Source organism: Pimephales promelas, chromosome 7 (genome assembly GCF_988280905.1).
Source record: "Pimephales promelas chromosome 7, fPimPro1.hap1.1, whole genome shotgun sequence".
Taxonomy (NCBI): Eukaryota; Metazoa; Chordata; class Actinopteri; order Cypriniformes; family Leuciscidae; genus Pimephales; species Pimephales promelas.
Genome location: NC_142775.1, coordinates 24,577,626 through 24,594,107, shown reverse-complemented (window position 1 = coordinate 24,594,107; position 16,482 = coordinate 24,577,626). Strand labels below are relative to the sequence as shown.

The 16,482-nt window shown below is 37.0% G+C and overlaps 2 protein-coding genes across 2 annotated transcripts; both read right to left on the bottom strand.

The window, feature by feature from the left end:
• Positions 1 to 811: 811 nt before the first annotated feature.
• Positions 812 to 4,307, bottom strand: rpe (ribulose-5-phosphate-3-epimerase). The gene is made up of 6 exons (XM_039649269.2): positions 4,156 to 4,307; positions 3,012 to 3,091; positions 2,671 to 2,810; positions 2,007 to 2,141; positions 1,824 to 1,910; positions 812 to 1,734 (listed from the first exon to the last, which is right to left on the bottom strand). The coding sequence occupies exons 1-6, from the start codon at positions 4,275 to 4,277 to the stop codon at positions 1,612 to 1,614; spliced, it is 687 nt and encodes a 228-aa protein (XP_039505203.1). The 5' UTR covers positions 4,278 to 4,307; the 3' UTR covers positions 812 to 1,611.
• A 7,134-nt stretch (positions 4,308 to 11,441) lies between these two features.
• ackr3a (atypical chemokine receptor 3a) lies at positions 11,442 to 15,254 on the bottom strand. Its single transcript, XM_039648557.2, has 2 exons — positions 15,127 to 15,254; positions 11,442 to 12,689 (listed from the first exon to the last, which is right to left on the bottom strand). The coding sequence occupies exons 1-2, from the start codon at positions 15,133 to 15,135 to the stop codon at positions 11,541 to 11,543; spliced, it is 1,158 nt and encodes a 385-aa protein (XP_039504491.1). The 5' UTR covers positions 15,136 to 15,254; the 3' UTR covers positions 11,442 to 11,540.
• Positions 15,255 to 16,482: the final 1,228 nt, after the last annotated feature.

Genomic DNA, 16,482 nt, shown 5'->3' with positions numbered 1-16,482 from the left:
CAGAGGTGAACAGCTTACAACATCCTGTAAGAGTCAATGCATTGTAATTGACAAAATATGATGTTATAGAAGAATTATTTTAGTTAAATGACTTTTTCAATTAAGAATCTTGTAAAATGTAGCAGTTTAAAATAGAAAACATTACTGTTAAATTCTGTAAATATTTGGTGCTATTCTACTAACAGTATATTAGTAAAGGCTGTATCTTGTCATATATTTTCTCACAAAGACATTTTTATAGACATGATTCAAAAATGTAATCTGCAAAAACATAAAAAACAATGTGGTAAGCATTTATGTATTTTTTTTTTAGTTTAGTGTTTTTAATGGGGGGGAAAAACACTGAATACACTTTTGATCGCTATTTTTCTGTTGTTGGTTTGCAGGTGACACTTTTCTCTACGTTCTGGTGATAGACACTAAGCCATGCTTGAAAAGCTGTGTGCTCTGCTCTGTATCCTTATGCTGTTAGCATGTTTTACCCAGCCAAAACCTCATAATGAGCTTCCATTACGCTCAATGGATATGAGGGGTATGATTTTACTGATTCATGTTTGTTATAATATATAATATCAAATGTTCCTATTCTTAATACTATTATTCCCTGTAGATTCAAACATTGATGCCGTTTGGTATAAAGGCAGAGGAATACGACCTGTTGGGAGATTTGGTCGAAGGATGGCACAAAGACGCGAAGGATCATATTTTGGAAAGCACATGTTTTGCTATCCTGATGTCCTGGCTGTTGACTGACAACTCAAACTTATTACAGATTCAAACAGATTATTACAAATTACATTAAAGCATCTGCTTATGTTATGTACGCACTTATTTTATTATGTGTTCAATGCATTTGATTTCAAAACTATATTAAACATGTCATTGTACTGTACATGATAAACTGTTAACAGACGTTGTGTTGTGTTGAAACATTGCTGTGTTACTGCTACCCTCAGTACAGATAAATGCATTTTCATATGACATCGACAGACAAATCAGACTGACAAATAGTAATTTAAAGTATTCTGATTTACACTTTTTATCAAATCAGGGTATTAGAAATATTGGTTGATGGAAGGTTTAAAATCCATTTTAACTCATAATCTGCAGAAAATGTATAACAGTATGTAGAGCTTATGCAGCTGCATTACAATGTCATTCTTTATTCGATGACCAACAAACCTGAACAAATAACTGCTGATATAGTTATGAACAGCTTTATCAATGTTTGTTGTCTCAAAGAAAAAAAATCAAACCAAATGGGGTTAATTATAGAGGGGAATAGTCAAATTGAGGGGAATAGTGAAAGAGGGGAATAGTCAAATTAATGTCACTGGTGAGAGAACAAATATATTCTGTCTGGTCAAAGTGCTTAAATTCCATATGCATCTGAAAACTGCTGAATCCAAATAAGAGTCTTTGCAAAGTTCTCATGGTCTGTAGATGTGCAAACCAAACGTACCCTCGGCACATCCAACCTTTGGTCATGTCCGTTCACAAAGCACCATTGAGCATTCAATAACAAATTTATACATTAAAAATGACTCAGGATCTGCAGGAATGACTTTCAGTGGTGGATGAAAACAGACTTGAGGTAAAAAGTCAAGATGCTCAGCGGTCCAAAGAACGTTTCTGGATCGCCTCAACAACAACATTTTTGAGGAGGGCGATCACAGAACGAGGGTCATCACTGCTAACTACGGCACTGCCCGACACAATCATGTTTGCTCCAGCCTAGGGTTGTTGAAGTAACAAGCAAAGATGAGTATTTTCTTGCTTTTGCATTCATACAAATAAATAAGAAAGGTAAGTGATTTGTGTACCTCTGCACATCTGTGGATGCTGTCTGGACCGACTCCTCCATCCACTTCAATGTCCAGAGAAGGGAATTGACTCCTGAGCCAACTCACCTGTAGAGATACACAAGCATCTTCAATGTTTGATATTGTTGTCTGAGGATTGTAAATGAGAATACTAGTGGCAAAAACACATTTGCATACCCATACCTTTGGCATCATATCTTCCATAAACTTCTGACCACCAAAGCCAGGCTCTACGGTCATGACAAGAGCCATATCGATCTGTCTAGCCCACGGTGCCAATTCCTCAACAGTTGTTCCAGGTTTGATGGCAAGACCAACCTGCAAAAAAATGCATTTAAAAAATATCATATATATCTTATATCTTTTACTATGAGTAGCAATTGATCTAGGAAAAGTTTATATATATATATATATATATATATATATATATATACACATATACGTCCATACAAGTCAAAATCAAAATCTCAAAAGTTTTTTTTTGTGCAATTTAAATCTGCAGTATGTAACTTTAGGCGCTCAAGTGGTTAATAAACAAAAATGCATGCGTCTTGCGGAAGAACATTGTCGGTGGAGTAACTTCTCTCTGTTTATATCTGTTTATATGTTTATGTCTATGATGAGTCACAGAGGTACTGGGCTGTCTCGTACTAGTCCAAAATAGAAAGAATAGAAACCCTTATAGGTGTAACGTAGTGATTCAGGATAAGACAAAAACACGGTTTGGAAAATGGATTCATGATGCACTCGCCCATTATAAACAAATTGTAAAATTTGAACACAAAAAGTGTTTATATATACACATATATATAAAACAATACTGGTTTTGCAATACTTTAGCACAGACCTTCATCCCGCTCTCTCTGATTTCCTTGATGAGGTTGCCAGGGTTGGCAGTGGCTTCTAGATGGAAAGTGTACTGATTGGCTCCAGCTGCTGCCATGGGTTTCACCCATTGCTCTGGCCTGGACACCATCATATGCATGTCTGTAAAAAAGCAAGAGTAAGCAACGCCTCCAAACACTGCAAGGGTCTATCCTACAAGCAAAGTTTATTTAAAAAAAAAAATAAAGAGAGTGAACCCACTTTAGCAGATTATTAACAAAACAGTCCCAAATAGGAGCGCCAGAATGTATGCAGCTCAAATGCATTAGAAACAGATACAATTTTACAAAGAATGGAACCCACCAAAAAATGGATCAGGTCCGATACAGCGTCGTAAACATTCCACCATAGGATGCCCAAATGTGAGGTTTGGAACAAAATGCCTTTAGATGCAAAGATGAAGGATAGAGTCCAGGGAGGCAGAATTAGATGTCTTATCTTCCGACACATGATTCATAAACTTTTAATTTTGTATGTGTATATATGTATATGTGGCACTCTCCATGAATAGGGTACAAAATAGAGCCTGAAACTCAAAATAAATGGACACCATGGCAGAACAGATAACAGTTGCAAATATAGCAAAATAACCTATTAAACTAGTTTGGGACCAAATAAATGAATGAATGAATGAATGAATGAATGAATGAATGAATGAATGAATGAATGAATGAATGAATGAATGAATGAATGAATGAATTGTATAAAAAAAATTTGGGGCAAGAAATATATATTTTTTAAAAAAATAATTAATACTTTTATTCAGCAAGGGTTAATTAAATGTATCAAAAAAGACAGCATAAAGACATTTATAATGTCACAAAATATACTTAAAAAAAATTTCTTTTGAATCGTCCATTCATCAAATAATACTAAACAATTAGTTTCCACAACAATATTAAGCAACTGTTTTTAACACTAACAATAATAACAAATGCTTTTTTTAATTTCTCAAGGATCATGTGACACAAGAATGGCATAATGCTGAAAATTCAGCTTTAAAGAAATATAAATAAATGACATCTTAAAATATAGGATAATAAATAAATAATATTTCACATTTTTACTTTCGACTATATTTTAATAAAAATAAATGCAGGTTTAGAGAGGCTTATTTGCAGAACATTTAAAAATCATATCGAGTTTAATCTTGGCGGATCTAATCAACAATCACTTTTAAGAATTCAGGGATTGGAATAAGATCATTTACTTGTCACTCTGCAATGCTGTACTTCAGAAGCTGTGAACGATTTCTTGTAACTTATATCACAGTTTTGAGTGTGGGTAAATGTGGGACAACTAAATATTCTGGTAATTATTATTATTATTATTATTTTTTTTTTATGGTCAGTTCTCTGGGCCATTTGATCGCTGTAACTGACTGCATGTCAATACTTTGTGAGATGAGAAAGTTACATAAAGATTTGCAAACTTTACTCCTCCTCACCCATCCATAACGTCAAGGTGCAGATAATCAGCACCGCATTCCATCATTCGTTCACATTCCCTCCCGAGCTGAGACAGATCACTGCTCAAAATAGACGGTCCGATTTTCGCCGAGTACGCCATGCTGCTTCTGCTCTGCTGCCACTGCTGCACACTTCCGCTATTCACAGACGTATTTCATAACAAAAGTCAAGCGTTTTTCCATTACTGCCAGGAGGTGGCGCGATTTGAAAAAGAGAAACCCCTAGACATCATATCATTGACGTTGATGATAATCTTTTTGTTTGTTTGTTTGTTTTTTTAATGATCGAATGTGGTGGGAATCCACTGCAATATCTTTAATTAAAATAGTATCAAGAACACAATCAAAGGACACGAAAAAAATGTATTTTCATTCATGTATTTGTGCATTTATTGCTGAATTGTTGTCAACATAAACACAGGTTTCACATAATTTTCTGCATGACTCCCGGTCCAATGCTTTACAGAACCATTTTCATCTGCAAAGTATGGATGTCAAGTTCAGGTTTTTGTATCACCTTTGATCAAGAACCAGTAGGCTGTAATGTTCCTCCTTTCATGTTAAGGTCTGATTTATGCTTATATTAATTACAGCTTTCACTGATGTGGTGTAGTGTACAGTAGCTCTGATGAGCTTGATTGTTTACTAAAGAACATCCTGAAAGCCTCTCCTTTCCGATCCTTTGAGTCCAGCTGATAACTCGGCTTGTGACGGATATGTCCTTTTCCCATCTCCTCCTCCACCGTCCTTCTCCCACAGGAGTTAACAGCTTCAATTGTCTACAGAATTGTTTGTCTTCCTGAACAGTTGTATGTCCTTAGGTGAGGACGCTGTTTAAAAAAGAGAGAGACGATGACATTAGTAATTAAACCAATGGAGCTCACAAAGCATTTCACCTTTACATTTATGAGCTGAAACAGACAATATATTTAAAATATAAAGCTCTTATAAAATTATCTATATTTGAGAACAAAAGCATCTGCAAAAAATAATCAGGACCACACAGCACAAAAGTGGGCCTCCAGGAAATATTAAGAGATAGCCTACACTGCATTTCCAATATTTAGTTTAGAAGTGTTTTATGCCAGAAAAGTAGTTAGTATTTGTATGAAACAGTTAGCATCTCATGTAACCACAATTTTATACAAGTTCCATGTGGTGGAAAACTGGCTTTGCAGTAATTGTGTGAAAATATGACAATAAAAGGAAGCATCTACCTTATCAAAGCTATGATGACCTTCAATTTGCACTGCCATGCCAAATCATATGAGAATGGAAAAAAATATATATTCCATTGAAGCATATCTTCATTCCTAATTTAACTTTTTGGTTGAACTTTTCTTCCTCTTTTATATTTGTATTTAAATGGGTCATATACAGCCCATTCTCACCCCCAAGGCGTCACCTAACTGACGCCTTGGGAAGCATTTTAACCATGCTTCAATATCTGACGCTTTAGGCGCCCTTTAGCATCAGTTAGATGACGCCCTAGGATCGCGTGTAACCCTACCCCCACCCCAGACGTAAACCTAACCGCGTCCTCTAACTGACGCTTTCCTTTAGCGTCAGTTAGATGGCGCCGTAGGATCGCATCATGTAACTGTCGCTAAAGGGCGCCTAAAACGTCAAATATGGTCAAAGGTGACGCCTTGGGGTGAGAATTCGTTGCAATATAATGGTTACATGCACTTTTCAAGTTGATTGTACTGAAATGTGTGTTGTAAAAAGTTTGGGCACCTTTTCCATAGACAGATGAAAATCTGTAGGCCTATGTTTAACCTTGGAAATACAGTTTTGGCGAGAGCCTGAAATAAGGGTTTCTGTTGTGTGTCTGCATGGGAATATGGTGTACCTTGCTTCTGGGAATAGTCTTGGCCTCTCTTACCTCTTTCCTAATGGTTCTGACGTGAGAAGCAGTGTCTCAGCCGCATTCCTCTGATTCCTCATATTAAAGCACAACACTAGTTCTGCAGGGGTCCGATGTCTGAGCCAACAGCACAAACAGATGGTGAAAATGAGCATGGCGGATGGATTTACAAAGTTAAATTATTCCTTAATCTTAATCTTGTTCATTTGTCTGCTGCTGAAGCCTGTATAATTCAATTTTCCCAGTCTCACATTCATGTGGTATTAACACCACAAACCAGAACTTTTATTAGATAAGACAGGCGTCAAGCACACATATATTTCTGCTTTTTGGCAGATAAAGTGTAACATAACATGTTGCTTACGTTGTTTCTTACGATTATTTTCTGAAGTAAATAGTGATATTTATGATATTCTTAATATTATATACTATGAATATCATCATAATCTGTAGTTAGGGACATTTGTGAACTAATTCAAATGATTATTTAAATAACTTTTAAAGTTAATTATTTGCTGATAAAGATTCTTGAGATATTCTGAACAATCTTCTCTTATTGTCAAATCAGACTGGCAGACTTTCTCTTTGGTTTGTATTGTACTGTGGTTTGGATCATGTTTCTCATGGTGAGTTTACCTGTCATGCTATGCCGCAGTGATGAATGATGCCTACGGGGAGTCTGGAGTCACCTGTTTGTTTATCGGTGTAAATGGATCTGGGCACAGAACAGGCCAAATGAAACAGTCAATGTTTTGGTAAAGGAAATGACCAATCAATGTGAAAAAAAGCCATTAAAAAGGATGACAGACGTGGTGTAAGCAAAAACAAACTGATTTATTTATGACGAAAAAATATTCAAAATGAAATATACCCAGCATGTAACCAAATTATGTGGATACAAGGACATTCTTATTATATTGTATATTGTACCGAGTTTGCAGGGTCACACAGTTATTCACAAGTTTGCCTGTGATGAGTCGCCTATTAGTAGCTAGCCTAGAGAAATAGCGAATTCCAAAAGGCATTTTTATCACCCTTGAAGGGCACTTCAGGAAAGAGACACCATTTAAGGGAGCGTTTTAAATGAAAGTGAATCTCTTCATGATGGCCCTTCCACATATCATTTAGTGAAGGGAACATGCAATAGTCACTTCAAAGAAGTAGTGTAATCATTTATGGTCATGTTCTGCCTTCGGAGTGAGAGGGGTATATGCTCACTTCTGATTGGAATTTGCCCAAAGTGTCTGTTGGAAGAAGTAAGTGATAATTATTATGTGATATAACATATGTAAAGGAATGATAAATACTGTTTCCTGTCGTGGATCAACCCTAATCTCCTTTTCATTTTGCTGAGTCACGGAGATGCCATGGAGTCTTTGTCGGACTCAGGGATCCAGTTTTGGACACATGGACATGTTGATGAATAGAAAGAATAGTGGGTGGGGAAAACCTGCTTCCCTGGTTTACTAATCAAGCTACAGTTTCCACGTGAACTCAATCCTATACATATTTGATTCAGCATATTTTATGAGCTGATGTTTGTGGTGAATGTGAAAAGGGGCAGAGGATTGTTCTGCTCCCTTTACCAAAGCAGACCAGATGTTCCCATGGGAATTCATACTGGGTCTGGGAGAAACACTGACTTTTTTAAGGGATGTAAAAACAAGACTCTATGCCCATCTACACACACGTACCTCTAGAGAGAAACCTGACTCTCACTGACTTCTTGACTTTGGGTTTGGTTATAAATCACTTGAATGCTTTTTGTCTAAAGAAGTGTCTTGCTCAAGGTCTCAATAATCAACACATTCTCACCCCAAGGCGTCACCTTTGACCATGCTTCAATATTTGACGTTTTAGGCGCCCTTTAGCGTCACTTACATGACGCGATCCTACGGCGTCATCTAACTGACGCTAAAGGAAAGCGTCAGTTAGAGGACGCGGTTAGGTTTAGGTGTGGGGTGGGGGTAGGGTACACGCAATCCTAGGGCGTCATCTAACTGACGCTAAAGGGCGCCTAAAGCGTCAGATATTGAAGCATGGTCAAATGCTTCCCAAGGCGTCAGTTAGGTGACGCCTTGGGAGTGAGAATGGGCTGCAATAATGATGGAAGAACTGAAAACTCTCCATTCACATCTCTCCCCTTCCAGGGTTTAAACTTAGGACTAACACAGACACAATTGACTGGAACCCAAATGACAACATTGTAACAGGATTCAGATGTTATTGGAAGGAGGAGGCGGCCGGGAACCGGCAAACATTCAACACTTTAATAATAATAAATTAAAAAAAACTGCTGGCCACAGAAACAAAACACAACATAAAATAAGGCCTGTTACTCTCTCCATCTTCACTGTTCACCTTTCTCCTCCTCCGCGAGAGATGTGAGACCAGTGCATTTCACAGGTGTCGCTCAGCACTCATGCCACCGGCCTCACGCCGCTCTCCGGTAATAGCTAAAACTAACATATAAATACCGGCTGTTCACATTACACGCTGTCCTGGGTTGTTCATTCAGCCTTCCCTAAATCAGTGGTTCTCTGCCGCCTTCTCGAATCCCTTTTGGAGCACCAGCCAAACCACAAGTAGACAAAAATGAAAGACATAATTTGTCTTCTGAAGACTGATTCTGCACAAGAAAAAATGCAATGAAGGGCTACATTAAAATAACAGGGCCCACGTGAACATATCATAAATATTTAATCAAGTATATCACGACACTACTGCGATATTGTAATATTGTTGCATGCAACAGTTCATCTATATAAACGAGGTTAATGACATTTTAGATATTATAAACTTTTAGCCCCTGACTCTCGGCACTGTTAAAAATGGACTTTTCATTGTCTTTGCTGCTGGGCAGTTTCAATCCTGTGGTCTTTTCTCTTTCCCTGTGTGAGTTTAACACAGCGAAAGCATAGTAGGCTACACTCAGAACAATGTTCAGTTTGAAAGAATACATTTTTATGAAGCTGTTTAATGTTTTTGAAGTTTGACTATGTTGTCTAAATGTCTGACAGTTTTGTTGTGGTGTTATTTTCCAGACATGAAAACTTTGAGCATGACAAAATAAATGAATAGCTTCCGAGAAAGACACAGGGGATGTTTAGTGATGAAAGTATGTCACACCATGATTAGTGTGAAAAGGAATTAACAGATTAGAGACCAATTGAAACCAGATGAGTTCAAGAGGGGTCAAACTGGGTTAATCAACCAAACTGCTAAATATGGGAAAACTCTTCAGTTATACAACAATAATCTTCTTTGATGCTCAAAAGTGTGGAACATACGGAATGAGTTTGTTTTTGTGTTTGATCCATTTATTTTTATTGCACCAATTAATCATTTATTCATATTATGTAGTGTTTTTTTTTTTTTTTTTTAAATACAAGAGACCATGGGTTTGTAAAGCAAGTTTTTTGGGGAAAAAGCCATCAGAAATTGTTGAATAACTAGGCAATTTATGAACAGCCATGGACTGTGGTCTCATCCCCAAGTTTTAGATGCAGCCGCTAATGCAACCTTAAGCAGTTTTGCTCAGGCCTTGCAGGTGTCTTTGTTGGAAGTACCTGACATTGGTTGCACGTGGAGTTCAGATCAGCATAAATCAGACTCTAAAGTTTCCTTGTTCTGTCCCTGATGCATCTATTTGATGCGGAAATGTTGCTCAACATTAGCTGACTGAGATGGGGGAATAAATCACGGTAAAATGGTTTAAGAAGTGAATATGCTGTACCATTAAAGATTGGTTTTGCCTCCTCTTAAAGCTGGTAAAAAAAAATATAAAGAGTTTAAACCAATGAATTACATGAAATGTATTCTATGGAAACCTGCAAAACCAAACAGGAACATAGTTTTATAACTGTTGTATAACTAACTCTATTTATTGAGTCACTGAATCATTAACTCAACTGATTAATTTTAAAAAAAAACTTGATTCTTGCAGGCACGAAACACTACTCTCAAAGTGTGTGTACCTGAAAGGTCTTTCTTTGGGTAAAACAAAACAACTGTCAATTGTGTCTGTTGTAAGTTATATTAATTTATTTTTATTGAACTGCTGCAAAGATTACAACCGTGAAGATATGCTTGTGTGAGATTGCTTAGCTAATTATTGTTTTGACAATTACCCGTAAGAATCAACACAAAACAGGCCTTGGTCAGAATTTTTTTATTTTTTATTATAAGTTCATCTTGAGAATTAATGAAAATTCTACTAAGAGTGTATAGGTCAGCGTGAGTGGTAATTGTATTTCCAGTTACATCTCCTCAAGTTTCGACATTTTAACAGTTTTAGATAAATTGAATTAGCAGAATGTGGTTAAATCTGCTTCACTGCCAGTTAATATCCTGTTATGACCATCTTGAGACAGTATTAAAACTTTCACCATGATAATTTACATTGTTGTAGTCATTACCTATAAGTTTTTATGATGCCTTTATGGTGAAATGAAAAGATGGTGAACCAGTAATATACAGTGTTGATTTTAATAATCAAACATAAAAGTCATGGCTAGATTAAATCCATATTACGTCCAGCTCAAGCGGGTTCATCTAACCATGCATTTTCCATCAGATACTTATAAATTTAAATAAGGACCACTGAGGTTTAATGATTTCACAAATTAAACTGAGATGAGGATAATGTATTTCCTGGCACTGTGAATCAAATTATTTATTTCCAAGCACATTTAAGTATTCAGCATTGCACTCAAAACTATCAAAAATAAATGCCAAAGATAAATATAACAACATACTTAAATTACATTTAGATAACTAAATTATACACATTTACGTATCAAAGACAAAATAAAGTAAATGCCCTTAAGTACACACGTTACAAGATAACAGCCATCTTAAAACATAATTTACACACATGAACAAAGCCTACAATGAAGTACACAGTTGCACATTAAGATCCAGTTAAAAATAACTTATTTTTGTTCTATTCTTCAAACATGTTGGAATATGCTGTTGTGGAGAACATGTGAACACAAAATACAAAGGTAATGCCAATTATCTTGCCACTGATACAAAAGCCCCCCAAAAAAATCGGCAGTAGCAATTGAGCCACATCTAAATATTAACACACAATTAAGAACTACATCAACAGTACGTTACTTACAATTTGTATGTTGCATCATAAATCATTTATGATGATTGAAAGCATTTCTGAAAAGTGATTATTGGACACAATTATTTTGTTTCCTGAATGATACAGCATACAGTAGCATACAGGTTTCTCTAAAGTAACATTTTTTTGTATAAAGTATACAATTTTGGCTGCTAGTCAAAATGGAACCAATCGATTGGCTGTACAGTAAAATTCCATCAGTTTTTGGCACATTTCAAATGAATTCACTATCTTTGGGGTCACTGTTGAGCATTTGCGGGAACTTAAATTCAGTTTTGTTCATCTAAATTTCAGGATAACATCAGAGAAGTTCTTGTTTTGAAGCAGTGCAGAACTTTGGTTGAGGGTGACGTCTCGAGGGTCCTAACTCACAGCCATAGCGTTGGTCTCCACCATTGCGTATTCTGTCTCGGTGCCCTGAGAGCCCTCCATGAGTCGCGCCAGCCCAGTACGGGTGGAGTATTTGAAGATGAAGGCTTTCATGAGGTCATAGCGGTAGTGACGGTGAGCAAAGCTGTAGACAATGGGGTTCACGCAGCAGTGCAGCAGCGACAAGCATTGCGTGAGGTGCAGCACCACAAAAAGGCCGTTCTCTGAGCCGCAGCCCAATGGGAGCACACCTAGCATGACTAGAGCGTCGGCTAACAGCACAGCATGATATGGGGCCCAGCAAGCTATAAAAACCACTATGTACGTGAGGATGACCTTCCTGCTCACGCTGCGATCCTGGTCACCATGTAAAGGGGAATGAGAGGAAGAGGAAGCCAGAGCTTTTGCCAACAGTGCATAGGACACTGCTATAACGGGGAAGGGAATGACAAAACCAAGAACCACAAAACTCAGTTGAATGCCCACCATCCACTGCAAAGGGTTGTCCTCTGGATATACAGGATGACACAAGGTCACATGACCGTGTAGTGACTTTACAGATTGCAGGAAGTATGTGTCAGGTATTGAGGCGAATAAAGCAAGCAGCCACGTCACCGCACACACTAAACGGCGTATTTGTCGTCCTCGTCTGGGTGAAATCTCCTCCGAGCGTACCACCGAAAGATAACGGTCCACGCTCATGCAGGCCAGGAAGAATATGCTGGCAAAAAGGTTGACACTGAACAGAAGATGCGTGAGCTTACAAGCCACCTGGCCAAACGACCAGTGGCCACCTTGTGCCAGCGAGCTCACCCACACCGGGAGAGTAGCAACCACACATAGGTCAGCCACCGCTAGGTTTAAAATATACAAGTGTGTCTCGTGGTAATGACGCTCCGAGCGCAAGTTGACCCACACTACTAGCGCATTGGCGGCCAGGCCCACAACAAAAATGAAGGCATAGAGGGTGCACATAGCATTGAGGAGAGCGGAACGGTTGAAGAAGGTGGGGCACATTTGCGCTTCCACCCGTGTGCTGTTGTCATTGGCGTCTGTGAAGTTTAATTCGTCCCACATGGCGAAGAATTCAGTCAGTTCGCTGCCACTTAGACTCATCTTTTCATTTGGTGTTGAAGACTGCAACTGTGGAAGGGGAAGGAAAAGTAATTCAGTGCAAACACCCATTAAGATGGAGTAAAGTTTTCTCTGTTATGATTACCAAAAGGTCTACGTCCCTATATTATTAAATATCAATCATAAATACCAAATGTTCATTTAATAACATGAACTGATGGGTAGAAATGAGATTGAGTAGAAAATTACAAAAAATATAAAGTGTAAAATTTCCACAACTGTTTTCAACATTAATAATAATCGGAAATGTTGCTTGAGCACCATATCAGCATATACTAGAAAATATTTCTGGATCATGTGACTACATAACAATAAAACAGAAAACACTTGGTTTCCGTTTTTGATCAAATAAATGGTTTGGTGAACAAAAGACTTATTAAAAACTTATTATTAAAAAATCTTAACAAAACCCCAGCATTTGAACTTTTGTGTATAATTGCATACATAAACTTTAGCTAGCATTAAGCACATTCCTAAATTATTAACCTAACTATTTTTTCTCACAAAAAAAAAAAAAAATGCAATCTATTCAAAATTTATTTGACATAAGACCATCCAATCATGCAAGACAAACATGCCTATGGCACTAGAGACTTTCATATTTTGTGAAATTGTCAAAGCATCCTATTATTTCATGGTTCAATTCGGTTCAAAAGTTGACACTACTTCAAAAGCACAAAAGCTGTTTGGCTTCAAGCCAGTCATGCTGAAGTACCCTTTAAGCTGGTTCTGCTTTTCAAAAATCAAAGTCACTTCACAGTGATTTCTTTTGAGCAAAGTAATTTCAGTTTAGGGATTTCGTCATGCCATCTTAAACATCTAAGTGGTCCTTTCTAAAAGACAGGTTGCTATGTGGTTGGTGAGGTCACAGACCCTTGACCCTTGATTTCTCTAGGTCACTAAATCCTTTTTTAGTGGAACATTTCACATCAGCAGAGCTGCAACAGTGGATGTGAAAGTTAGTATAATGCTGTTCTAAATTAGCGTAAATCTCTAAAAATATAAAATAAGCCTGCTTATGTTGTGTTCCAAGACTAACCATAACATAAAGAGTGTGTTATTATGTTTAAATGTTATAATTGCAGTATTGAATTACGCATAACGTTCCATCATAAAAGGAAATTACTCCACCTGTTACTCCACCTGTATTCTGTTTGAAGTTCATTACAAAGTTAAATCGTATTGTTTTCCCTTTAGTAAGTACACAATAGTGCTGTTTGATAAAAGCTTTTATGTTTGTTTGTTTGTTTAAGAATGGTTTATATGCTTTCGCCCTATGAGGAAACAGTTTAGGAAATTCGTAGCACAAAATGTAATTGATGAATCATTTAGGTACAGTAACATAGAGATACACATGCAAACTCTCTTACTTACTTGTCTCATTCTCTCTCTTTCAGTCTTTATAATTATTTATGCATAATTGTAGCCTACTCAAGGCTATCTATAATAGACTATCCACTGTTCTAGCTCTGCAGCTGACCATATAAACTCTGAATCTAAATGTCCCTTGGGCTCCAAGCAGTGCACAGTGGTAAGCAGTAAGGACACTGGAGTGTCAAAGGTCAAATTTATTACAACAAACCCATCAAGGGCCTTGAACCTGTAACACGGCTCTTGCTGGCAGGAAGTTGGAGATGTCGAATAAATCATGATTTGCGCAAAACCGTGAATTATCTTTGACTATATGACATATAATATCCAATTTATGATTAGGCCTACCTCAGTGCCTCTCTTTAATTTCTGTTTATTGTGAACATGCATGCAGAGCAAGTTCTCATTAACACAGCAAATGTCACTTTATTTTCTATTAAAATGAAGTGCATTTCTGTTCCTGCTTCTAATCACTGTTTCGAATTAATTTATTTATTTTGAAGTTATGGATTTCGTCAGCTGTTCTGAACTAGGCCTATGTCAGACTGAAACGCAGAAAGCAGTAGTGTTTAATGCCAAACCATGGACATAATGAAATATGATGCAAAATTTTAATACAGTTAATATTGAGTGGGAACCTTACTGTTTTTTTTTTTTTTGCGTAGGCTAATCCCAAATACTGTGCAAACGGAACAGCCGTAACAAAAAAATGACTAGCCGTAAAAAAATAAATAAATAAATAAATAATAATAATAAATGATTAGCCTACATCCCCAATTATACGCGACGCATGCCGTTATTTTGCGTTAGATAGCCTATAAGACAAAAGAAAATACACACTTAATATCCTACTCAGCACAACTTAGTTTTGCTGAAACATATTTGCTGACAACTTTTTTTTAAGAAACTCAATTAGGCTACACAAACAAAAGAGAGATCCAGCAGAAAGATCTGCTTAAAAAATATCAACCTTATAAGATGCAGTGCAGGTGTCTGAAACAGTGGATTAGTGAAACTAATATAACCTAAAACTCTTGTCTTTTGCTCGTTCTTTAGGACAAACGATATTGCTCACCTCTGTCATTGTGTCTTTAATGCTTGGTCAGTGCGCAAACTTAATCCACGGATTCGTTCTTATCAGCCGATGATGAAGCGATCCCGTCGTCGCTTCTGCTGCAGGTTGTTTAAATGGAGTGAATGAAAGTGGCGACGCCCATCTACGGCTGACATTAGCAGAGCTTCTCTCGTGTACCTCAGTCAGAACTCTGAAGAACACGCTCATGAATTACACTGGTGGTGAGTGACCAGGAACGCGGCTCGCCAATGAATGCCCCGAATCCAATCATACTGTGGTGCCCACATTAAAAATACAAAACAACTTATAAGTTTAAAAAAATAAGAGTTTATTTTTTATGATTGAAAACATAATTTGTTACACACACACACACACACACACACACACACACACATAATTATATATATATATATATATATATATATATATATATATATATATTCTTGCTTTCCCAGAGACCCAGAGATTCGATGGCTATAGGGTGAAAAGTGAAAATACATTTTACATTTAGAATACAATTATATATAAATATTAAATAGGCAATAACAATTATAAATTAAAATATTACAATTGTAAAACGATAAATAAAACAAAACAAAAAAATGTGTTTGTCTTTTTTCTTTTCTTTTTTTTTTTGTGACATGAGGACAGTTAACCACGAATACAACTTTGTTGAGCCTGCCTGACACTTCAGAGCACTCATTTCATGCATGACTGATTATACATTATGAAACATAACCACCCAAAACGACAATCTGTGATCATGAAAAGTAATCACTACAATCAGAACCACTAAAGTAGCAGGATGAGTCTGCGCTGCAAAACCTCAAAGCAAAGGTGTGTTTCTTTACCAAATGCGATCATGTAAATAAAATGAAAATATAAAAATTAATCAAATAAAACATCAAATGTCTACTATTGTTATTTGTAAGATACGGACTTGTGGATGGATATGTAATGGTTTTCTTCATCCTCTGACAGAGAAAGGGTCTGACTTCACAAAGGACATGAATCGATGAGGGAGGGATTGTTTCCATCATAATAAGTTTCATTTTAGGAAAAAGGGTAGCCTCAGCATGCACGGATATCCATTGTTCCCAGCTATCAAAAGTATCGGAGCACATTTCAAAAAGTCACTGATAAGCATCTTGGTTCTCTTTAACACTTGTGCCAGCTTCTTTATCTGAGCTTTCTACCACATACAGAGGGGAGAGACCATTTGGCTCCTTTTGGGGGAGGCTTTGAAACAGAGATTGAATTATGTGAATTACGCAGGGAAGAGAGCAGGGGTCCAAAGCTGCTGGAACAGAGCACAAAATATCTCTCTACTTTTCAAACACATGTTCCTCAGTGACT

What these genes read in the sequence shown, in the direction of transcription:
- rpe (XM_039649269.2), bottom strand. Translation starts at nt 4,277, where the DNA reads ATGGCGTACTCGGCGAAAATCGGACCGTCTATTTTGAGCAGTGATCTG. An exon ending in TCAGAGAGAGCGGGATGAAG is followed by an intron (nt 2,142 to 2,670) that starts GTCTGTGCTAAA and finishes ATTTTTTTGCAG; the next exon opens with GTTGGTCTTGCCATCAAACC. An exon ending in TGGAAGATATGATGCCAAAG is followed by an intron (nt 1,911 to 2,006) that starts GTATGGGTATGC and finishes GTATCTCTACAG; the next exon opens with GTGAGTTGGCTCAGGAGTCA.